At 45.1% G+C, this 24,594-nt stretch overlaps 1 protein-coding gene across 2 annotated transcripts; it reads left to right on the top strand.

The window, feature by feature from the left end:
* The first annotated feature begins 199 nt into the window (after positions 1 to 199).
* B3GNT9 (UDP-GlcNAc:betaGal beta-1,3-N-acetylglucosaminyltransferase 9) lies at positions 200 to 22,986 on the top strand. Of its 2 annotated transcripts, none has more exons than XM_069968470.1 (2): positions 200 to 681; positions 20,919 to 22,986. In XM_069968470.1, the coding sequence occupies exon 2, from the start codon at positions 20,962 to 20,964 to the stop codon at positions 22,189 to 22,191; it is 1,230 nt and encodes a 409-aa protein (XP_069824571.1). In that variant the 5' UTR covers positions 200 to 681; positions 20,919 to 20,961; the 3' UTR covers positions 22,192 to 22,986. The 2 variants fall into 2 exon arrangements, with proteins under 2 accessions (XP_069824571.1, XP_069824572.1); XM_069968471.1 differs by lacking the exon at positions 200 to 681 and adding an exon at positions 17,508 to 17,613.
* Positions 22,987 to 24,594: the final 1,608 nt, after the last annotated feature.

Genomic DNA, 24,594 nt, shown 5'->3' with positions numbered 1-24,594 from the left:
ACAAACTTGTTTGTTCATCACTACTCCCCAGGCACCAGAAAGATAGGTCTATACGTGGAACTAGGCCTCTGAATCAGTCTTTCCTGTATACACTGGATATGAAGGATAATGCTACGCATGCTCAGTTTTTCTTTCTGTAAATATAGAACCTCCAGGACCCTCTATTCCATATCCTGACACTACACATAAGAGAACAGAGAAATGTGAAGGACGCAAGTCCAGTCCTGCCTCTGGACGTCTGGCTCAGACTCCGCTTTTATTCAGGAGGAGAGGCTTATGGAATGTACAGATTGAAACAAATCCAGATGTTCTTATTTGGCAGTGCAGAGAATAAGGCTTCCACACAAAGAAAACAAAAGCCTGAGAAGGGTCCTGTGTGGAGCAGCAATGGGACATCTGCCACTTTAAGTACCCTTCTCCTCCCCATCATCTCATTCCCCTGACATGTCTAGCTTGGCAAATAATCAGGCCCATCGTGGGGGATCCAGCAACAGTCAGCGGCTGCCCCGGAGCTTTCTGCTCTGTAACGAAAGTGCACAGAACTTCGTGCTCTCTGCCACATCACAGACAAGACTTTGTTTAACACACAGCAGGTCGGATACGATTTCAGCCCTTGGAGATTCACTAGTTGCCCATGAAGCTTTTGGCAGAAGAACTCTCTAATCTGGGAAATATGAGGGGGTAAGTTATATTCCTGAAGACATGTTAAATTATGAGGAGGAGGAAGTGGCTAGTAAGTGAAACAGAGCATGTCCTTATCTGACACAGTAAACCATTGAAAAGCTTACATTTACTTGCTCTCTTCTTACTTTAGTTTAGGGTTGGTAAAATGCAGCTCATGTTAGTGATACAATGCTCGCTAAGGATCCATTCACACATACAGGATCTGCTGTAGATGTATATTTTATATTTGCTGTGTTTGTAGTAGCTATGTTGGATTATTCGTGCACTGAAAAGGCACCCTCTTAATTTGGGGCGGCACAGCAGTTTTCTCTAGTGCTGCTGGGGTTCACACATAAAATTGTGCATTTTTAAAAATGCACAAATCAAGGTATACAGTGATACGCTACTGTTATGGTGTGTTTACACGGACAGATTATCTGACAGATTTTTGAAGCCAAAGCCAGGAATGGATTTGAAAAGAGGAGAAATCTTAGTCTTTCCTTTATGACCTGTTCTGTTTATTGTCTGTTCCTGGCTTTGGCTTCAAAAATCTGTCAGATAAATCTTTCTGTGTAAACGCACACTTAGGCTATGTTCACACAACGCTTTTTCAGCTCCGTTTAAAATGATGTCCGTTATTTTGAGTCTAAAATAATGGACGTTATTTAGCAGCCTGGCCTAACCTTAGTGCACTGACTGGTGTTTGTACATTATTTTAATTTGGGGTTACTAATTGAACTTTGGGTGTGGCTTAATTGAAAAGTCCATTGAATTTAATAGTAAATACAGAGAGAGAACAGTGACAAAAGGAAAACTGTGTGTGAACAACTAATAGGAAAACCTTCGCTGTTTGAAAAAGACGTCCGAAAATAATGATCATGGTTATTATTTTGATGTCTGCGGCAAAAACATCCATTATTCAATAGACTGTGTGCATTGGACATCCGTCTTCTCATTGACTTCAATGCATTGTCATTGCAGTCAGTTAATTCGTTGAAAAAACGGACGTTATTTTAAATATTTTTGACATTGTGTGAACATACTGTAGCCTTAGACAGCACCCTTTGACCTCACCCAATTACTGTAATGAGTAGCACAGCACATACAAGTGAAAAGCTAGTGTAACTGCATTTAATAAATGTCATGGACTACACTAACAAAGGTAAAAGACAGTTTGTCCATTTTATTGATGATAAATTACCCCCAATATTTGAATTTTTTCTCCCTGTTATTGTAATACCAGCTAATAATACTGTAGATGACTGTCTGTGAACGATTGAAGGCATAACAGCATGAAATGTCACTGACTAGCCCTACAATAACGTCTCCTAATATAGCACCAATGTGATATAGGCCTTAATAAGGATAGTTAACCCTTTCAGACATGAACTACTACCCTAATTCCAGAGCGGCCTTTAGCTGGACCTTGCCTTTGTGAGGATTAGGTGTTAATGACTGGTGAGTACTGTTCTCAGTCATTAGTGATTTTTTTATGAGGCAATCCTAGTTTCTTGTAAATATTACACATATCCATTTGATATCTTCCTTTTCTTGTAGAGCATGATCATATAAAATATCCATATGGTATTAGGCCTCATCCAAATCTACTACCTACAAAGAACCCAAACATAGCAACATGATTAGCTATGAATCTACATAAATGTAAAACAAATTAATATTCAGTATTGAGTAATGTAAGGCCTTATTCACACAATCAATCAGTATTGTTTTCAAGTCGGTGGAGTCCTCCCGCACAATCCTATCAAAATGATGGATTAAGCATTCGTATTGCCTCTGTATTTCCGTAAATCTGTTTGTTTTTTTTTTACTGCACAATAGTTAGTAAAGTTGAGTAGGTTTAAAAAAAGACTAGCACCAGTATGCTCAACCCTTAAAAAAAAAAAAAATCACATAATCGCTTGTCAGCCATTTTATTTTGCCATTCCTTGTTTGCTTTACTGTGAGACAGTTCTGTTTATTAATTAGTTAATATTTGTCCCTGTGTATGCCTGAGACCCCCCAAGACAGAAAGAAGTGACCGCTTCATTTCTTTGTCTAACTTCAGCAATCCTACATCAAACAACCCCCTATATCTCAGCCTTCTGTATCCCTCGGACTGAATTTTCAGTCATAGGTACAGCCAGACTCCTAGTTACCTTCTCATAGGGTTGTCTTCTTTGAGATCTTCTCATAAGTGGTCTTATTGTAAAGGAACCTGAACTCCCTCGAGAATACTTTGTCAGCACAGGGATTAAGCAAACCTGTCATATATACCACTGCGGTAAAAGAAAGCATGTATATGTCCCAAATGGGTCCATGCAAGCGACCAATCTTGTGTAATTGTCCTACCAAAATCAGATTAAGTTGAATGCAGTAGCATAGCTATAAGGGTCGCATCAGGCCTATCGATCGGCAAGGCCCAGAGGCCACCACTCACCATATTAATGGGGTTATCCAGCGCTACAAAAACATGGCCACTTTCCCCCTACTGTTGTCTCCAGTTTAGGATGGGGTTTTGAAACTCAGTTCCATTGAAGTAAATGGAGCTTAATTGTAAACCGCACCTGAACTGGAGACAACAGTAGGGAGAAAAGTGGCCATGTTTTTGTAGCACTAGATAACCCATTTAAGGTTAACTGCTTATGCCTGACTTGCTAAAATTCAGTTCCAATGCTCAGCAGTAGATGCCCTAGGTTTGCTCTTCTCTACTCAACAGTATATGCAGGTCTGTGCAGAAGCACTGTCAGGAGCCAAGGTGACACACAAGTTAGAGGTCAGAGGAGGAAAGTCATAAAACAAGAGGCTGCACTAACAGGAGCAGAGAAGATAAGAATTGTATATTAATCCTTTCCTCTTAATTTGGTATCTACCTATGTTGTTCACCATCAAGGGTCAAAAAATATATATTTTAACTCTTTATTATATAGATTAGTTTTTACTAATGATATTTATGGCAAGATTAGCATCACAGCTCCTGGGTCTCCAGGCTCCAGACCCCTGCTCCCTTGGAGTGGAATGGATTTAATGTTTTAATTTAGAAAAGAGTGATAGTCGCGGAAGGGACTCCCACAGTAATGTAAGTTTGCAGGGGCCCATGTTTAACTACCTATCGCTTGACTCAGCTAAGGGTTCATGTGTTTTGAAAGGGAAAATCTCCCCATAAACAAGGATATACATATATAGCATTTGTATAAGACATTAGAAGGTGGCAGCCCTAATAAAGCTTTTGCTTTTGGTGTTGGTGAATATAACTTTAGGGGTTCACACGTACAGAATCTGCAGCAGATTTAATGGCACAGATTTGATTCTGCAGCAGATTTGATGGCCCAGAGTCACTTTGCATTGAATCTGCAACTTCAAATCTGCGCCATCAAATCTGCTGCAGATCTTCTGCAGATCCTGTATGTGTGAACGCACTCTGCTGGAGCATACTAAACGGCCTTCCTCCTGGTAACACCCCATGTATAAATCCTGATCTGTGTTTAGTCATATTATACTCATGCAGCAGATAAGTAATTTCCATCTTAGTCATGTTAGGCCATTCAATTTATCCTGATTGTGAAAGAATATCTGGTCTGCAGATGAGATGTTTGTGCCAAATTAGCTCCATAGTTGGAAAGACATGAGATGATGTCACTGCAAAACATCAGTTATATAAACCGATAAATCTTTGATGGTTAATTTCCATTTCTTTCCATCTCAGCTCTGCATAGATTAATCAGACATTTTTTTTTAAAGCTATTGAGGTCTTGCAGAACTAGCTGATATGGGGGAGAAGGAGTTGATGGATTAGCCAAATTTGTCTCCCAGAGCAAAAAAAAAAAACTTAAGTCACAGATTACATTCTTTGGGAGGTAAGATAAAGAAAAAACAGTCATTCTTTCACAGTTTTCTTTAAATTTTTCTGGGCAGTATAAATGATGTTATATTAATAGTGTGGGTTATTACTATTAATGTAATATCTATATAATATTTTTTTTCTTTTACTCATCTTTAAAATCAATTTAAATAAAATGTTTTTTTTTTGCATTGCCATTTTCTGAAAGCCCTGTACTTGTTTTTGGGAGGTGGAGTTGTGTGAGGACTTTTTCACTAGATGAGCTATAGTTTTTATTGGTACTATTTTTCTTGTACATGTAATCTTTTGATCATTTTTGTTTCTCTTTTTTAGAGGCAAGGGACCAAAATCAGCTGCCATGACAAGCATTAGAATGATCGGTAATGGCGTACAAGGGGAGTCCTCTCTCCCTGTCAATCCTGTAAGTGCTGGGCTTGATCTTGGCACCTACAGGGTTAAACTACAGAGAGCGGCACCGGTTGGCAGCAACTGATTAAGTGTGCTCTGCCTCTGGTCCCACCCTATCACTGAAACGTACCAGTATGCCCTGTAGTGAGATAAGCATTGCTACCAGGATATACTGGTACATCCTGTAGGGGGAAGGGGTTAAAGAAATATGAAAAAATGTTTTTCCGGAACAGGCCTTTAAAGAAAACAAAAGTGTAATAACAGTTAAATCAAAGCTTTCATATGTTTATGTTTCTTTAGGAAACTGGGGATAATGCAACTCTGGAACCTCTTACTCCAAAGCTCAGTCTGTCTTGTCAGCCAGTAGAACATCTCACTCCCCAGGGAACATCCATTTTCCAGAACAGATTTATTAATGTTTTCTCTTTAGCATGGGGGAAAATGTGTTCAGCCGCTACCTTATTTTCCGGCGTGTAAGATGACCCCCAATTTTTTCAGTTAAAATACAGAGTTTGGGATATACTCGCTGTATAAGACTACCCCTCTTCCCACGCACACCAAATAAAAATTACTAAGCATCAGAGAGCAGCGAGATCTGAGAGGCAGAGAAGGAGGTACAGTAATACCGATAGGATACAAGGGCGGCCAGATGGGTGAAAGAGGTGCGTTTTTTCTGGGCACACCGCCACTCTACTTTCAATACCCTGGATGCCTGCAGCTTGCTCTTCCCTTCATACAATCGCTGCATATGGCAGGGATGTGGCCGTGTTTGAGCTCCTCCCACCATATGCTGTGATTGCTGATTTTCCGGTTCCGAAGTTTTTCAGCACCTGCTGTATAAGACACCTGGCATATAAGATGACCCCTGACTTTTGAGAAGATTTTCCTGGGTTAAAAAGTAGTCCTATACGCAGTTAAATACTGTACTTTAAATATCAGATCAGTGGGATAAGAGGGGGCCCAGCGCTTCAACCTCAGCACATAAAAGCAATAGTCGCTGCTTCTCTTTAATAGAAATCTGCACCAGAAACATATGTGAAGGATGACATTTCTACTTTAGTGTAGGAGAATATTCCACAGTAACATATTGTTCTTCTGCATATTTGATTAACCTCAAGCAAATATTCAAGCAAACATTTTTTTTTTTTTTTTTTATCTTGACCTGCTTTAAGGACGATAGGCTCAGACAGATGGTGCTTTTATTAGTAAAATATGTTATACAAAGGAGACAACAGGAAATAGCAGGCTTACCAATTCAAGTCTTTGGCGGTTTATTCCTTAAGGATATAGTTTACAACCTGCGGCACTTCAGCTGTTTCCTAGTGTTCCCTGGCTGTCAGGGTATGCTGGAAGTCATATTTCTATAACAGCAGGATAGCCACAGGTTACAGAGCACTACCTTAAAGTGTCACTGTCGTCATAACTTCCAAAATCTAAATAAACAGGGGATGTGAAATGAAGCAAGTTTGTAATATCCATTCATTATTTTTTGGTTATCATGCTGTAAAACAAAGCTGAACTTACCAGAAATCCAGGTCCAGTCTCCTGAAGACAGATTTTCGGACTTATGCTGGTTGAAAGAAAAACCAGACTAAACACAGAAATTCCGGCCAATACAAAGTGTCATCACGGCTCAATGTGTCCATCAGTCACATGACTGCCTTCTCTCTGAGTGCTCAGATGGGATACACAGGACTTCCTGTTTAAAAAAAAAAAAGTCAGAAAACAGGAAGTGCTGTGTTTTCCATGATAACTAAAAAAAAATAATGAATGCAAACATGCTTTATATCACATATACTGTTGATTTAGATTTAAAAAAAAGTTATAATGACAGTGACGCTTTAAGGTAAAAGTTAGTTTCTGTACAATTTTAGATGGACTTAACATTCAAATTCATTCAAGTTTATAAAACTACCTGCGGTTTGCGCGCCAATCCAGTCAGCAGGAAGGTCCCCTCAGCAGTTGGTCTCCCGCATTCTGCCTCTCCTGCAATGGCCGCCGTCATGGATCTCCTGGAGCAGCTCCGGGCTGCTGCCGGCACAACGGATGCGGCCTGGCTGCAGGAGCGGCTGCGAGGTCTGTTGGATGAGGTCCCGTCGGGGTCTGGCTCCCGTCCCTCCGCCTATCTTCCTCCCACTTCCCTCCCTCCCTCCTCTCCACCTCACTCATATCTCACTCCTGTCTCTCCCCCCCCGCCCAGGCCTCCCGGCGGGTGGCCCGACGCACCCGGCCCCCTGCTCGTCTTAGCCCGGAGCAGGAGGCTCTTGGTCTCAGGCGGTGCCGGCGGAGCCCCTCCGGGGACCCTCCGGGCCGAGTGCCGCAGCCTACAGCCTCCGGCAGGCGGGCTCGGTCCGGTAGGAATCCGCAGAGGCGGCCTGGACCCGCGGCGAGGCGCAGGTCTCCCCCGGCAGGGGGCGGGGCTTGCGCCCGCTTCCACGGCAGCACCCAGCACCTCCACAGCGGCGCGTCCCGGCGATGCTCCGGTCGGGCCGCCGGCTACCCCGCCTGACTCCCTGACCCCCTTTCTGAGCAGGTCCCGTTCTGGGCCGGGGACCCGGAGCAGTGCCATGACGGTAGAGGTGAGCGGGGTGCCGCTCCAGGCAGCCTCCCAGCTGCATTCCCAGACGGCCTCCCTGCAGTGGCTCCATGCAGCCCCTCAGCAGCATCTTCAAGGGGCCTCCCAGCAACGAATCCGGGCAGCGGGACATGGTTCCCAGGCGGCAGAGGTTCTTGCGGCTGGGCAGAGGAGCTCCAGCTTTTCTGCGAATCGGGCAGATGAGGCGGCCCCCCTAGGGGCTCCAGGACCGAGCGACCAGCGTTTGGATTCTCCACAGCCAGCTGGTGGGCCCACAGCACCTATGCAACTTGGTGAGTGTCTGTCTTTGTCCCATCCTTTTCCACCTATATTGATGTCGCAGGGTACAGAGGTTAGGCCCCCGTTGGGTTCCCCGGGTTTCTCAGTTAGCGGTTTGGGGGAGGGTGCTAGCAGGTATGGAGATAGTATCAGTGAGTTATTGGGGAGTGTGCGGGAGCTGCTGGCCCACTGTGAGTCGGGGTCTGGTCAGGTTAGTGGGGTGTCCCCGGTGCCGGCATGGGTGAATGAGCGGTCGTCGGGGGTGGTGGGGGCTAGTACGGTAGTGACTAGTCAGGGTGTGGGGGTTCCTAGCGGTAGTGGGGTGGCAGTTTCGGTGCAGACGGAGCAGGAGAAAGTAGAGCAAGTGCGTTTGGATGACAGAGCAAAGGGTGAGGTGTATGTCTGCTTTGAGGGACCGTTGGGGTCGCATTTGAAGAAAGACATTCGGGAGAAAATATGGAAGGACGAATATATTGAAATATTTTCACTCCTTCCGCTAGAGTAGTTTAACCTAGATAAGGGAAAAAAGGAGGATAGCAAGAAGGAGGAGGAGGAGGAGAAGAGAAGGTGGCGGTTGATCCCTCAGACATTCGGTAACTGGCTGCAGGCGTTTGCCATTTTGGCAAGCGTTGTAGGGGAAAAGACGCCGGAACACTGTTCTGCGCTTTTCTGCTATATGGACGCCATTGGAGAAGCTCATCGTACATACGGCGGCCAGGCCTGTCTCCGGTATGATGAGCAATTTAAGCAGCGGAAGGCGATAAGACCGAGCATACGGTGGGATCACAAGGACATTGGTCTTTGGCTTAGGGTTATGGCCCAGACGCGGTATGGGCACCCCTTTCAGGGAGGGGCCGGCAATGCCGGCCAGGCGAGTGGTTCGGGATCGTCAACTCAGTCCGGGCAGCAGGGTGGCCAAAAGTCAGGAGTCTGCTGGCAGTTTAATGACGGCCAATGCAGATGGGGTTATAGTTGCCGGTTCAAACATGCCTGTTCCATATGTAATGGTACAACCCACGGGTCAGCTAAATGCTTTAAGAAGGGGCGGGGTAGAGGGGCTGGGCAGGCAAATACCCAAGGGGGAGACGCCGATGAATCTGTTCGCGATGCTCCCGCATCTAAATAGATTCCCCGATAGACAGAGGGCGGACTTATTGATTGCTGGTTTCTGTGATGGTTTTATAATTCCCTCCCCCTCCGATCAAGTCCCCTCGTCGTTGAGGAACCTTAAGTCAGCTTATCAGTTTCCCTGGGTGGTTAGTGAGAAGTTGGAAAAAGAGGTAGCCCTTGGACGGATGTCGGGCCCTTATCACCTCCCGTAGATGGCCTGATAGTTTTGCCCTTGGGAGTTGTGCCTAAGAAGGAGCCTAATAAATTTAGGCTTATACACCATCTTTCACACCCCAGGGGTTCCTCGTTGAACGATGGTATAGACCCGAACTTGTGCTCCGTGGTCTATACGTCGTTTGATGCAGCGTTAAAATGGGTCAGGTTCTATGGCAGGGGGGCGTTGATGGCTAAAACAGATGTGGAAGCGGCCTTCCGTCCTTGCCGGTGCATCCTGCGAGTGTTCGGCTGCTGGGGTGTCATTGGGACGGTGCATACTTTGTGGATCGGTGTCTGCCTATGGGATGTTCCATCTCGTGTGCATACTTCAAGGCCTTTAGTTCGTTCCTGGAGTGGGTGGTGCGGGACGTGGCTGGTGTCGCGTCGCTGATCCACTACTTAGATGACTTCCTGTGCATTGGTCCGTCTGGCTCCCGCATCTGCCGGTCATTGTTGGGTACTGTGGAATGGGTAGCCAGATCTTTTGGCGTCCCTTTGGCGTCGGACAAGATGGAGGGCCCCACTACTGAGCTCCCCTTCTTGGGAATCACCATAGATTCCCTGGCATTTGAGTGTCGGCTGCCGGAGGACAAACTCCTTTCCTTGCGGCAGAGCGTTAATAAACTGGCGCGTCAGAAGAAAGTTCAGCTAAGAGAGTTACAGGCCTTGCTAGGTAGGTTGAACTTCGCCTGCAGAATCATCCCTATGGGGAGTGTTTTGCCGGAGGTTGGCGGCTGCTACGTCCGGTGTAACGGCTCCTCATCATTATGTTCGCCTTACTAGGGAACATAGGGATGATTTGGGGGTTTTGGGGTCGTTCCTTGAACAGTATAATGGCAGATCGCTGATGATGTCAGAGGTCATGGATAGTGCTGACTTCAATCTTTTTACTGACGCGGCGGGGAGTGTGGGTTTTGGGGCCTATTGCCAAGGGCAATGGTGCGCGGCGCGGTGGCCGCCCGGATGGGTTGGCTCGGCTTTGGGACGGAACCTGGCATTCCTAGAACTGTTCCCCATTGTGGTTTCTGTGTTTTTGTGGGGTGAGGAGTTTAGGAATAGGAAGGTTAGGTTCAATTGTGACAACATGGCGGTGGTATCAGCCATCAATAACCTGACGGCATCTTCTCCTCCGGTGATTCAGCTTCTTCTGTGTCTGGTGTTGGAGTGCTTGAATTTGAATGCTTGGGTGGTTGCTGTGCATGTGCCGGGAATCCTTAACTCAATTGCTGATTCTCTCTCCCTCTCGCAGTTCGACCGATTTCGGGAGCTGGCGCCAGAGGCGGAGTCCCAGGGGCTGGAGTGCCCTCATCACCTATGGGAGCTGGGCTTCGAGCGGCAGGGCAATTGATTCAAGATTCCCTGGCACCAGGTACGTGGAAGTCCTATGTGTCCACCTGGGAACTCTGGGAGGATTGGTGTCTTGATTTGGGGGGGGTTGTGTCGGATGAGGATAGGAAGTTGGCTTTGTTGTGTTGGGTGGGGGATATGTCGGTTGCTGGTTGGTTGGTGGCTAGATTGAATAGAGTGTTGGCGGGTTTGGCTTTCGGGCTTAAGTTACGTGGGTACCTGGACGTAACTAAGGATTTTATGGTACTGCAGGCGGCTAAGGGTTTTCGGAGAGGTAAAGTGGCTCGGGATGCTAGGAGACCGGTGTGTTTTCAGTTGTTGGAGCATTTGGGGGAGCAGACTAGTCGTGTTTGTAGTTCTAGCTATGAGGGGGTACTTTTTAGATTGGCATTCTCATTGGCCTTTTTTGGAGCACTGCAGATTGGGGAACTGGTACCTCCGAGCGGTAAGAGGGTCGGGGGTTTGTTGAGGGAAGACGTGGTCTTGCATCAGGATAGGATAGAATTTTGGATCCGTCGGTCGAAGATGGATCAGGTTGGCAGGGGCCGTCGGGTGGTTTTGGGTGCGCTGCCAGGTTCTGACATGTGTCCGATTCGTTGTTTAGTTCGGTTCTGGGGATTGCGTCCTTCGGGGGTAGCCCCGTTGTTGTGTCACGCGGATGGGGCTTATATGTCCCAATACCAGTTTACAATGGTTTTTAGACGGTGTTTGTCAGACTTGGGGTTGGATGCATCCCGTTTTGCCCCTCATTCGTTTAGGATAGGAGCAGCTACGGAGGCCGCTGGTTGGGGTTTGGGCACGGATGTGGTCAAGCGGATTGGGCGTTGGGAATCTGAGCGCTTTAGATCTTATGTGAGGCCGCACCTAGTTTGAAGGCGGGTGGTGTGGGGGGTGTTTGGGTTCTGTCATGTGTCTTTTTTCTTTTCTCGTTGCAGTAAGAGCGCCTTGCCTGGTGTGGATCTTTGGGCATTCCTATGTGGTTAGAGGGGCCCGGCGTGCGGACGTACGCCCGAATGGAAGGCAGCTCGGGTTCCCGAGAGAGGCTGCGGTGATAAGGTGGCTGGGTTTCAGTGGTTTGGTGTGGAGTAGGGTCTTGCCGGAGTTGCAGCGTTTTACCTTGCTTGACAGAGTTCCTGACGTATTGGTACTCCATGTTGGGGGCAATGATTTGGGGGTTCGGCCAATGCATGAGCTTATCAGGGATATAAAAAATGACCTGTTTCGAATTTGGACCCAATATCCGGGTCTGATCACGGTGTGGTCAGAGATCGTACCTCGGTCTACCTGGCGCACGGCGCGTTCTGTGGAGAGGCTTAATAGAGCCAGGGTTAAAGTGAACAGGGCCGTGTCTGGTTTTGTTATTAGGAATGGGGGATTGGCAGTGAGACACGTTGATTTGGAAAACAGGGAGGAGGATTTCTGGATTACGGATGGTGTGCATCTAAATGCAGTGGGCATGGATCTGTGGGCTCTGGCTTTACAGGAGGGAGTGGAGAGGGCTTTGAGTTTGTGGGGTGACTCGCATGCTTGAGGGGGTCAAGGCCTGCTCGCGATGGCAGGGGGGTCCTTGTAGTTGGAGGTAAATTGGCGGGGGGGGGGATGGGGGGATCATCCGGGGTATGACCCTCCTCCTCATTTCTGGAAGTTAATTTAAATGGTGGTCTGGCGCATGTGGACTCTCAAGGAAGGCTTATCACCTGAGAGTTGGTGGTTGGCATGGTAGCCATATTTGGGCTTGGTGTCCCTGAGTCTGGGGGGCGGCTGGGGGCAATATATATATAGTTGACTGATTTTAGTATGGGCGTCAGATCTATGTAGCTACAAGGACCTCCCTCAAGGGTTATGCTAGATTATAGCATTGAATAGTATTTAATCCGGTTTACATTGTTAATAACTTGTATGTTTATATTTGTTAAGAAATATTGGCTGCTGTGGCCATTATTAGCCAAACGGTGGTGTGTGTCATTCTTTAAGGTGGACGAGTGGGGGTGGGTAGTTTTGGGGTGGGGTGTTGGAGAGGGTACGGGGGGCTGTTGGAGAAAGGGGTTGGAAGGGATTGGCCTTGGGATTGTGGTGTATGGAAGCCGTACTCTGCAATACCAAAGTCAAGGAGGGCCGGAGCATGGACGCAGGCATATGAGGAGGCCCGCATGACTGGGGTTTGTAGGAGGCGCACACAGGGCGTAGGGGGCGGAGCTTAGTTTATAAAACTACCTGCGGTTTGCGCGCCAATCCAGTCAGCGGGAAGGTCCCCTCAGCAGTCCCACCCTCCCTCCCTCTTTTTTCTACCTGGATAGTGCTGGCGGTTTGTGGTGGGGTCACGGCAGATTGGGAGGTTGTTTCGGTGTTGCAGGCGTCACTGCAGCCAGGCGGGGGGGGGGGTCCTTGTAGTTGGAGGTAAATTGGCGGGGGGATGGGGGGGATCATCCGGGGTATGACCCTCCTCCTCATTTCTGGAAGTTAATTTAAATGGTGGTCTGGCGCATGTGGACTCTCAAGGAAGGCTTATAACCTGAGAGTTGGTGGTTGGCATGGTAGCCATATTTGGGCTTGGTGTCCCTGAGTCTGGGGGGCGGCTGGGGGCAATATATATATAGTTGACTGATTTTAGTATGGGTGTCAGATCTATGTAGCTACAAGGACCTCCCTCAAGGGTTATGCTAGATTATAGCATTGAATAGTATTTAATCCGGTTTACATTGTTAATAACTTGTATGTTTATATTTGTTAATAAATATTGGCTGCTGTGGCCATTATTAGCCAAACGGTGGTGTGTGTCATTCTTTAAGGTGGACGAGTGGGGGTGGGTAGTTTCGGGGTGGGGTGTTGGAGAGAGGACGGGGGGCTGTTGGAGAAAGGGGTTGGAAGGGATTGGCCTTGGGATTGTGGTGTATGGAAGCTGTACTCTGCAATACCAAAGTCAAGGCTTTTTTTCATTGAGGCCATCTTTTTACTGGGTCACGTTAAGGAAGTGATTTTAATAATGAGATATGGTTAACTAGATTATCCCCTAAACATTCATTATTTTATATTCATATATGTCACCTGTGGGGTTTAATTAGCGATGAAAGATGTACAACATATCACACAGGTACAGCTCCTTCTGTAATGGCTGAGAACTGAGATACACCGATCCAAGCAGTTTAAAGTGGACCTGTCAGCAAAAAGCTGGTGGTCACGGAAACCTACATTTTCACACGTAACTGATCCGCAGCGGATCTCACACTGCAAAATTGCAGCAAGATCTGCTGCCGATCCATTGTCTGTCGTTTTCAATCAGATTACATACTAGCGGCGAGATTGACATCACTGCGAGTATGTAAGTGAAAGCTCTCTTAAGCCCCTGCCAGTCGGAGCATACATTACCTGCTCCACGCTCTTGCTTGCTTCAGGGGGCGTGGAGCAGGTACTGTATGCTTGGACCGCTGGGGGGTTAAGGGGGCTGTCACCTACATACTCGCAGCGGGATGTCAATTTGCTGCAAGTATGCAATCTGATTGAAAATGACAGGCAAGGGATCCGCAGCAGATTTTGCTGCGAATTCACAGGGTGAGATCCACTGTGGATCCATTACGTGTGAATCTGGCCTAAAGCTATGTACTGTATGAAGATAAATAGGATTTCAAATAACCTGACAAAAGGACTCGAGGACTTAAATTTGGGGGGTGGGGGGGGGGGAAATGCCCTTTAAAAAAGCGATACAGGCTAGAGCTTCTCCATTACCAAATCCATATGGCTGCTCGTCAAAGCACTTTTGCAGTCCTAATAGCCACATTTATTCCACATCCAGTGGAAAGTGTCCACTGGGCAAATCAAACATGCGTCTGAAATGATAATCATTTATGGTAAATCCATGCTGCGGGAATCCCTTTCCTGGAGAGACTAGCGGAGTCTGGCAGACACCAACTCTTCCTACTCTCAGACACTCATAAAGTTCACACTTTTGTTTTAAACCCCAGACCTGGAAAATAAATGCTCATTGTACATCTGAAAGTTTATATTCCACATTGGTCATATTCCATTGAACATGTTTATGCTAATGTTCTGTATCATGCATTGTGCACCCATCCTGCCATATAATCAAAGCAGCATCATTCTTCCAGAAAGCTTCACTGTATGAAGTTATTAAACATAGTGAAATTGGATTTTCTTTGCCAAAATCAGAACCTTTGGCAGTTGGTTTTCAGAGGTTTAAGAAACTTTCCATAACCAGGCCACTTCCAGAGATAATTCCCTGCTGTTTCAGCCAGAATTGAAAATGCAGCTTTTTAAGGCTGACTCACATAAAACATTCACCCTTTGCTGCCTGGGGACCAATGTGATAGTTTTACAAGTTTTCTTATTCACATCAAGAGAATTGAAAAACTATCCTAAAAATACACCAATATACTGACCTCTTTATGAACTGTTTAGCCTGGTACTGTACATAGGAGACATTACAGGGTGGTTTACTGTCTCTATGTTGCAATATTAATCTATAAATGAAAACATAAAACTACAGTAGGACAACTGAATGTCTACAGAGCAATCTACAGTAGGTAGGTAAGGAGGTGGTATTCATAGATACTGTTAATTTTTCTAAGCATTTCATTGACATCTGGTTTAGAATATTTACAATAAATATTCCACATTTTGATAGACAGCCAGTTACAATGACAAAGAATAATCAACTATGGCAATTGAAAGTCTGAAAACCCTTAAAGGGGTTGGCCAGTTTATAGTAAAATTGCTCAGTGTACAGTATTAGTAAGTGTTCTCACTGTATATACTGACAGCAGCTCCCTGTGTACCTCATAGAGCTAATATCAGACTCCCCTTCACCAGGCTGTGCTGCCCTGCTCTGTGGTGTTTTGGTCCATAAGATTGCTGACATGGAGGAGCATGTGACCATGCCCCGCCCCCCAGTGTCCACCACTGAGCTTGTATATGTCTAGGGAGGACACTGGAGGCGGGGCATGGTCACATGCTCCTCCATGTCAGCCATTTTATGGACAGAAACAACACAGAACAGGGCAGCACTGCCTGGAGGAGGAGAGTCTGATTGTAGCTCTATGAGGTACACAGGGAGCTGCGGTCAGTATATACAGTGAGTGCACTTACTTATACCGTACACTGAACTATTTTACTATAAAGCGGCCAACCCCTTTAAGAGTTTTATATATTTCTGCATAATTTTAACCTAAACTACATCAGATTTTCAAGTCCTAAAAGTAGATGGAGATTCAAATAAAAAAATAGTTAAACATGTTGTACTTCACAGGTATGTGATCGAATATCACATACCTGTGATATTTCAGTGTCCGGTATGACTCTCCTGTGCAGCAATAGCTGTATCTGAACCAGGGGCGTAACTAGAAATGGCTGGGCCCCATAGCAAACTTTTGATTGGGGCCCCCCCGCCCCACCCCCTCTCGATCGACCACTATGCCATCAACACACTCAGCTCTACACAGGTTCTGTACACCATATAAATTACAGTACAGTTACATCAGGTGACTTACAGGAGACGTCTTCTCTGATCGGAGTTCTTCCCTTTTCATTTTCTTTTCCATCTGCCCTGGGCCGTTATGAGAACCTTTCCGGGCCACGAATCCACAGAATCTGCCAGACAGACATATTAGGCTCCACACTCTGTCACCATCCTCATCTCTACCAACTGCACATCTGTATTGGCCCCTTTACACCCACATTTAGTGGGTAGGCTGACTCTATGTGATCCCATTTTAGTATATGGCCCTCCTCTCTGTCGCCCCTCCTTATAGATAGCTTCCTTATGTTGCTACCCCCGCTGTCCCCCTTATAGATGGCCCCCTCTTCCCCTATATTGTCCCCTTATAGATGGCCCCCTTTATTGTCCCCTTATAGATGTCCCCCTCTCCCCCTATGTTCTCCCCTTATAGATGGCCTGCTCTCCCCCTATGGTGTCCCCCCCTTATAGATGGCCCTCTCTCTCCCCCCCTTATAGATGTCCCCCTCCCCCCCTTCCTTATAGATGGTCCCTCTCTCCCCCCCTCCCTTATAGATGCCCCCCCTCTCCCCCCCTTCCTTATAGATGCCCCCTTCTCTTCTCCCCCCATTCCTTATAGATGCCCCCTTCTCTTCTCCCCCCATTCCTTATAGATGCCCCCTTCTCTTCCCCCCTTCCTTATAGATGCCCCCTTCTCTTGCCCCCCCTTCCTTATAGATGCCCCCTTCTTCCCCCCCTTCCTTATAGATGCCCCTTCTCCCCCCCTTCCTTATAGATGCCCCCTTCTCTTCTCCCCCCCCCCTTCCTTATAGATGCCCCCTTCTCTTCCATATAGATGCCCTCTCTCCCCACCCCCTTCCTTATAGATGCCCCCTTCTCTCCCCCCCCTTCCTTATAGATGCCCCCTTCTCTCCCCCCCCCTTCCTTATAGATGCCCCCTTCCAAGGAAAGCAAGTTTAAAAAAAAAGAAAAAAACTCACCTAACAACACGCTCCCCCGTCGAGCCTTTTTCCTGTCACCCCCTGTCTGATGCGCGGCTGACGTCTGATGCCGCGTCCTAGCCCCGGCAGCGCGCCTATCATAGAGTTCTGTGTGGGCCTGTGGTCGCGACTTCCGGCACACGTCTCTGTTGAACCGCAGCACAAGCCCACACAGAACTCTATAATACGCGCGCTGCCGGGGCTAGGACGCGGCATCAGACGACAGCCGCGCATCAGACAGGGGGTGACAGGAGCGCTGTGGACCGGTCCCGTGCTCCTCCTGGCCCAGTGACTCCTTTTCCCTATGGTTGGGGAAAGGAGTCTCCGGGTCGGGAGGAGCACGGGACCGGCCCCCGGCTACAGCACCCGGGAGGCATGCTCAGCCGCTGGGTGCTGCAGGATATGTAAGCTCCAGGGGCCCGCGTCACGGGCCCCTGATGCGGCGGGGCCCCATAGCAGCCGCTACGGCGGTAGTTCCGCCAGTGATCTGAACATCTCCGGTAATTGTTGGCTAGTCCTGCAATTTCAGCCTGTTCCTTCACACAAAACAGCTTTAACTTGGTTATCTTGGTGGATTACCGCAAGACACTGCTCACTCTGTGCCTTCTATTGTATTATAGACTGTGAGCACGCTTCTTCCTCGGTGTCCCCTCCTGAGCGCTGAGCAGAATGGCACAGTAGGGAGGCATGTCTTCTCATAGGACCACTGCAGGGCACAGCGGCAGCAAGTGTAAGTAATTACAGCACATTAACTTTTTAATACATTACAGTGGTACCTTGGTTTAAGAGCGTTTTGGTTTAAGAGCTCACAGTTTTTCAAAATTGTGACTTGGTTTAAGAGCATTGCTTTGGTTTAAGAGCTCCCTGTACTGGGTGGGAGGCAGAGCGGGGTCTACAGCACTGTACTCTGACCCAGGAAGTCTCCCTCACCTTCCAAACCATAGCAGATCCACTTCAGGCTGGGGCTTGCATTAGGGACAGGACTGTGGAGGTAATTTCTCCATAGCTGTAACCCCTCTCTCCCCGGACAGAGAGTGCTGCATGTATGTGCCCACATATGTCCTGCTCATTCCTTCATGCTCCCTGCAGTCTCTGTCAGCCCTTGTGTTTCCCATCCTCTCCATTACTGTACAGTAACTTATAATATCACATATTCTGCTGTTTCTGAATGTTTGTTTCATTTGTTTTACATTTTATTCAGAATAATAAATCATTATTTTTAGGGTGTGGAACCAATTGTCTGCATATCAGTGATTTCTTATGGGAAAATTTTCTTTGGTTTAAGAGTGGATTTGGATTACAAGCGCGGTCCCGGAACGAATTATGCTCGTAATCCAAGGCACCACCGTACTTGGAAAAAATTACAATTAAAGGACAACTCCCCCGAAATTTTTTTTTTGCCTATTTAACACACATTACAAAGTTATATAACTTTGTAATGTGGTTAAATACCCGGTCTGGCCCCCTTTCGGACCCCCGACCCCCCCTGGAAGTTAAAGAATGTATACATTACCTATTACGATCGTCACGGTCCTCTTCTCCCGGGCGGCATCTGGTGACGACTACGTCAGAGCCGGGGGGGGGGCAGCCTTTTCCATCCCCAGGACCCGTAAGTCAGAGACATCGCTGGACGGCGGTGACGGTGAGGCAGATGGCGGGCGAATGGAGTGGCGATCGTCACCGGAGGGATGGTGAGTATGGTGTCTGTATTTTTATTTTTTTTTGGGGGGGGGGGGGGGTCCCGCGGGAGTTGTCCTTTAAGTGTCCAACCCCAATTAAGTGTCCATGTTTGCCGTCTTGTGATCACAACATCCCAACATCTTCTAACAGCTTGGTCAGAATGGCCCAGGTGGTGGTCATCTTGTCAAAATGACCATCCTGCTTCTCTCAGCTTATTGATGCACCCCCTCTCAAAGTCTTTCAACAGGACAACTTGTCTTTGGGTGCATCATACAAGCATGCCTAGCAGTCAAAAATCTCTTTTCTGTCCCTTTGTGGCTAGATCCAGATTTATATACCCTCCTGAGGTATAACTGCATACTGTAACAATCCAACATCTCTATCTGGGTGCAAATATATAGAAAAAAAAGGGTAACAAAATTACTTTGTGGAATAATTTCTTTTTTTTTTAAGCCAAAGCCAGAAATGGACTATAAGCAGAGAACAGGTCACAAAGGAAAGACTGAGATATCTCTTTGGCTTAAAAAAATCTGTCAGATAATCTGTTGGTGTAATAGGGCCCTAAGGCCTGGTGCAGGACACAAGTCACGTCACCTTTGCAGGTCCTCAAGCCACATGGAAAAGTAGCAAGGTTTCAGGGTAGGTTCAGACTACGGATTAGGCAGGGAATTTTAAGCAGAATCCGCACTGAGGATGCCGCCATAACTTTCAAAATCTAAATCAACAGGGGATGTAATATAAATCATGTTTGCAATTTACATTATCTTGCTGTAAAACAAAGTTATACTTGTATCCAGGTTCAGTCTCCAGAAGTCAGATTTTTAGTCTTGTGCTGGTTGAAATAAAGAGGATAAACACACGAAGTCCCGGGCAGTACATAGAGTCACGGTTCAATGTGTCCATCAGTCACATGACTGCCCTCTCTGTGAGCGCTCAGATGGCCTGGGATACACAGGACTTCATGTGTTTAGACTCTTTGAAAAAAAAAAAATGAATGTAAACTGCAAACTTGCTTAATATCACATCTACTGTTGATTTAGATCTTGAAAGTTATAACGACAGTGACAGCTTAAATGACAGAGACAATTTTTATTTTTGTATTTTCGATTTTCCCTCCTTTGATTTGATCACCTACAAGACTGGTGGGGCATCATTTTGTAAGCCACAATCGCTCGTTTTTTTGTTTCATTTTTTTTAATAATTACATTTTTTTCTAACTAATAAATTAGAAAATTATTCTTTCTGTTTATGTTATTCACAGTACAGGAATAGTATTGTTATAGCTTAATAGATCACACAATTGCACACACTACAACATATATTATGTTTATTTATTTATAGTTACATATTTCTTTTTAGTAAAAGGGGGTGATTTAAACTTTTATTATGGGAAGGGCTAAGTCATATTTTTAAAACCTTTTTTTTTTTTATACTTTTTAATTCCCCCTAGGGGACTATTACATGCAATTATTAGATTAGAATACCATTGCATAGCATTCATCAGTGTTATGAGCGCTGTGCACCTAGAGTCTGCCTGAGGCACACTGTATGGCCAAAATGCCGATTTGACTGCACAGAGGAAAGCATAAGACTATTGGCAGTCGGGAAAAACAATCGGGACCTGCTCGGACACTGATTTGTAAGTGCTGAGATTGGCGGCAGTGATGGGCAGGAGCTCGATTGTGGCTGCCTGTCATTAACTGTGATGACCCAGCTGCTGATAGCAGAAAGTCCTCATTGTCTGTGATAAGCCTAAGCCCGCTTCACAGAGAGCCTGCAGTTAAAAGCTGCAGCGTGTCCTCTCCCGGCTCTGTCTCATGTGATTAGTCTGACTTATAATGGAGCTCTATGGAACCTGACTGTTTCTTTTGACTTTCTCTAAATATCACTATAGCTAGTTTCAGATGTCAAACAAAATCTGCTCCAGGGAAAACAAGACCAGCTATACATCTCTTACAATCCAATTGCATATGGATTATAGTTCACATATTTTTATGGTGTTACCCTAGTTATGAATTGCACTATAATTTATTCCTCCAAATGTCTGGCAACCATAACTGATAAAAGGAGGCAGTCCTTTGTCAGACACCCAAACATCCAGATATTAGATTTCAATTATACGAGTGACATTTAAGTTATTTATGTAGTTTGACAATGACTGAAGTTGGTAGTAAATGTGACGTAAAAGTGGTTACATGGTTAAACCATTGTCTATTAGGTCATCAGTAAAAATTTACTTCTAGTTAACATTGACTACTCTAAGTACAATACACAACTAGCTGCATGTATTTGTTGAATGCTATGCTCACCATTAAAAAGTATCCTCCAGGTAATACCAGTATTCTTCTATTACAGATTATGACCTGAGAAACTAATACAATTAAATGGTCAGACAACAATGAGAGTTCGGCTGAAAGGAGATGTCTTCTGCACCTTATTCCTGGTGATTGCTCTGTGCACTTTACTTTACACTTTCTTGAGACCAACACAAAAAACAACTCCAGCCAAACAAAGTATTTCAAAGGTCTCATTACAGACTGTAAAGCCAAAGACTTTCTTAGAATCTGAGAATAGCCTGAGTAAAGTAAAACTACTCTCGGATGTGTACAATGCCCAGGGAGCCAGTGAAGAGGTCAAACCCACCACTTCCTCTATGAAGACAGTGCCACCTTTTGACTTTCAACAGTATCTTAAGAACAAAGATTACCGCAACTTCACCCTGCTGATAAATCAGCCGAATAAATGTAATAAGCCATCAGGAGATTCCTTCCTTCTTATTGCTGTGAAATCCATTGTGGAAGATTTTGACAGACGTGAAAGTGTCCGTAAGACGTGGGGAAGAGAAGGAGTCATCAATGGAGCAAGGGTACGAAGAGTCTTTCTTCTGGGGACTCCCAGGAATAAAACAGCTGTGTCTATGTGGGAATCTCTTATGCAACAGGAAAGTCATTACTACAAAGACATTTTACTATGGGATTTTCTTGACACTTTCTTTAATTTAACCTTGAAAGAGATCCACTTTCTTAGCTGGGCACAGCAGTATTGCAGTAATGTCAAATTTATATTCAAGGGTGATGCTGATGTGTTTGTCAACGTAGAGAATCTTATTCATTTCCTGCAGTCTCAGAACCCTTCTGAAGACTTGTTTGTTGGGGACATTATAAACAATGCAAAACCAATTCGATCAAAGAATAGCAAATACTACATACCAGAGACAATGTATGGCTTAGGAATGTATCCAGCATATGCTGGGGGAGGAGGATTCCTAATGTCAGGTATTACAATGAAAAAATTGTCCAAGTCTTGCAATGAAGTAGAGCTTTTCCCTATAGATGATGTGTTTCTGGGCATGTGCTTGCAAAGGATTAACCTCACACCAGTGTTTCATGCTGGCTTTAAAACATTTGGTATTCCAAAACCCTCAGCTGCTCCACATTTACAGACATTTGATCCCTGCTTTTACCGGGATTTAATGGTGGTGCACAGTCTAAAGGCGGCAGAGATATGGTTAATGTGGAATCTTCTCCATAGCCAACAGCTACCATGTTCTCAAAGACAGAGAATAAAAAAGCCTTTTCGTTGGAAAAGAAAAAAGGCAAAGTTACCAATCAAAGCAGTGACTAGCTAAGTGGTGTTACAGGTCAAATTTAGGCTTCTGCTTTTCATCAAGAATACGTTTTGGGGTTCTTTGCCTTGTCCTCATATAATGACAGACAAAAGGGTCCCAGAACAATGGTCCAAAACAAATTGGGGCCCAGGCTACAAACCAATTAGGCAAATAAACCTACGTAAAAATAAGACTTTCCTATACAAAGTTCATGTACTCATACAATCACACATATTAAGTGCCACTCTTAGGCTAGGACTAAATGTAAACCACCTATCTGCAAAAAAAAAAAAATAAATAACCATAATATCAGTTTATACAAATGCTAATTCTCTTCAGTAAGTTGCTAGCAATTTCCTTTTCAATTGCTACATGTTTGGATTATTGAATGAATTCATAAAGCTGTAGCTACTATTTTCTTCCACTCAGATACAAGAAAATCACCTGGAAATCTCTTAAACATACTGCACTAATGACCTGATCTAATGACTAAAGGCCTTATTACGAAACACCTCAATGTAGCCCTAGCCTTAAGGCCCTATTCCACCAACAGATCTGACGACAGATTATCTGCCAAAGATTTGAAGCCAAACCCAGGAACAGACTATAATCAGAGAACAGGTCATAAAGGAAAGACTGAGATTTCTCCTCTTTTCAAATCCACTCCTGGGTTTGGCATCAAATCTTTGGCAGATAATCTGTCATCAGATCTGTTGGTGGAATAGGGCCTTTAGAAGCAGGCTTCAGACCATATTCAACACTTTCACTACTGGACTCTCTGTGACAATAAACTCAAATAAAAAACAGTCACTTTTCCATTTAAGTCATCTTGTTTTTCTTGCACTTATAAAATCTGTGGCCATAGACCTTAATATTATTTAGTAACACTATTCCTTCATATACAATTTGTTATTACATGATTACCTTCACCATGTGTGAAACTCTAAAACCCATTGCATATGGTGAGATGAATGATGAATTGTATGTATGCTAAATTAGTCTCTGGTAAAAAAAAAAAAAAGGGAATAACCTTTCATCATCTACAACCTCTACCCATATGCCCATAGGGGATTACCTGCTAAAGACCCCCCTCTCTGAGTGATGAAAACAGCTGTTACATGAACAGTCTTTCTATTGACACATTTCCCCTGCAATGGTTGTTGCAAAGGGATGTTTCTAGAAGGAAATTATCTGTATAAAGGGTGTGAAAAGCCTATTACATGGCAATAAGCTGACCACCACAACAGCTACTGTATGAAAGTGGTTGCTTTGTTGCACATTTAATAATTAGCAAATATCAAGGTAGGTCCAGTAGTGGTAGAATATTTACACCATGGCTCTTACAGAGTCCACAGCAAACCTACTTATTACATGTGGAATTTACCCCTATACACTGGAGAGGTGTACTATACCATACCTGGCGACAGGTCCTCTTTCTACCATCTCTATAGTATCTGGTGACAGATCCTTTTTATTACATATCTACCAATATAAAGGCCAAAATTATGAGAGGTAGAACCCTCTATATATTTTACTTGCAAAAATAAGAGAAGCGCTATGTTAACTGAAAGATATTAAAAGGGTGTAAACACATAAACCCCCTTTTTATAGAAACAAGACAAATACTGCCCAGCTAGTAAACCCCAGAAGATGGAATAAAGCATTATTTATGACCTACATATTAGTAGTTTTCAGTAGAGATGAGCGAATCCACAGTATTAGCGAAGCACTTCGCTATGCTTGGCCATTGGCTTGTCAGCCGTCTGCCTTTGAACTCCACTCCAGGTGCCTGGAAAAGCAGGATACAGTTCTGGAAGTGTGTTAATTCACTTAAATCTTAATTGATTTTCAGTTTTATGATTATGAATAAGAATTAGTTGGGTTGTCCGAAGGTTTAGGAGGTATTTAATTAGCCCCCTTTGGTTACTTGTTGCACTATGAGGGTGGTCTTCACAAAGAAAATGGCCACTATGCATAAATGTACAGTGGTCTAAAAATCTGTCACACTAAATCTGCTTTGGATAAGAGGATGGTCTTCTCAAAAAGGTGCTTAATTGGAGATGCTTTACTATAGCAAGAACACAAGTAATTCAACAAGAAACAGTTGGCAAGAAATTTAAAGAGGTTGTCCATGATAAATTAATAATTGGGCAGGATGCCCAATTATTGTCAGTAATATATATTTACCCATCCCACTCCCGGATCTTGGACCGCCCCTCTTCCCCTGCTGTCAGTGTTTTGAAAACATCTGGTCACATCCCGCTATCTGTGGAAATGTCCGCTCAGCATAGCTCCTATACTGTCTATACCAGGGGTAGGGAACCTTGGCTCTCCAGATGTTACAAAACTTCAACTACCATCATGTTGGAAGTTGTAGTTTTGCAATAGCTGGAGAGCCAAGGTTCCCTACCCCTGGTATATACT

This window comes from Dendropsophus ebraccatus, chromosome 4 (assembly GCF_027789765.1).
Source record: "Dendropsophus ebraccatus isolate aDenEbr1 chromosome 4, aDenEbr1.pat, whole genome shotgun sequence".
NCBI classification, from domain to species: Eukaryota; Metazoa; Chordata; class Amphibia; order Anura; family Hylidae; genus Dendropsophus; species Dendropsophus ebraccatus.
This window is presented reverse-complemented; position numbering and strand designations above follow the sequence as displayed.

Excerpts from the sequence above, each read along its gene's own strand:
- B3GNT9 (XM_069968470.1), top strand. The coding sequence starts at position 20,962 with ATGAGAGTTCGGCTGAAAGGAGATGTCTTCTGCACCTTATTCCTGGTG.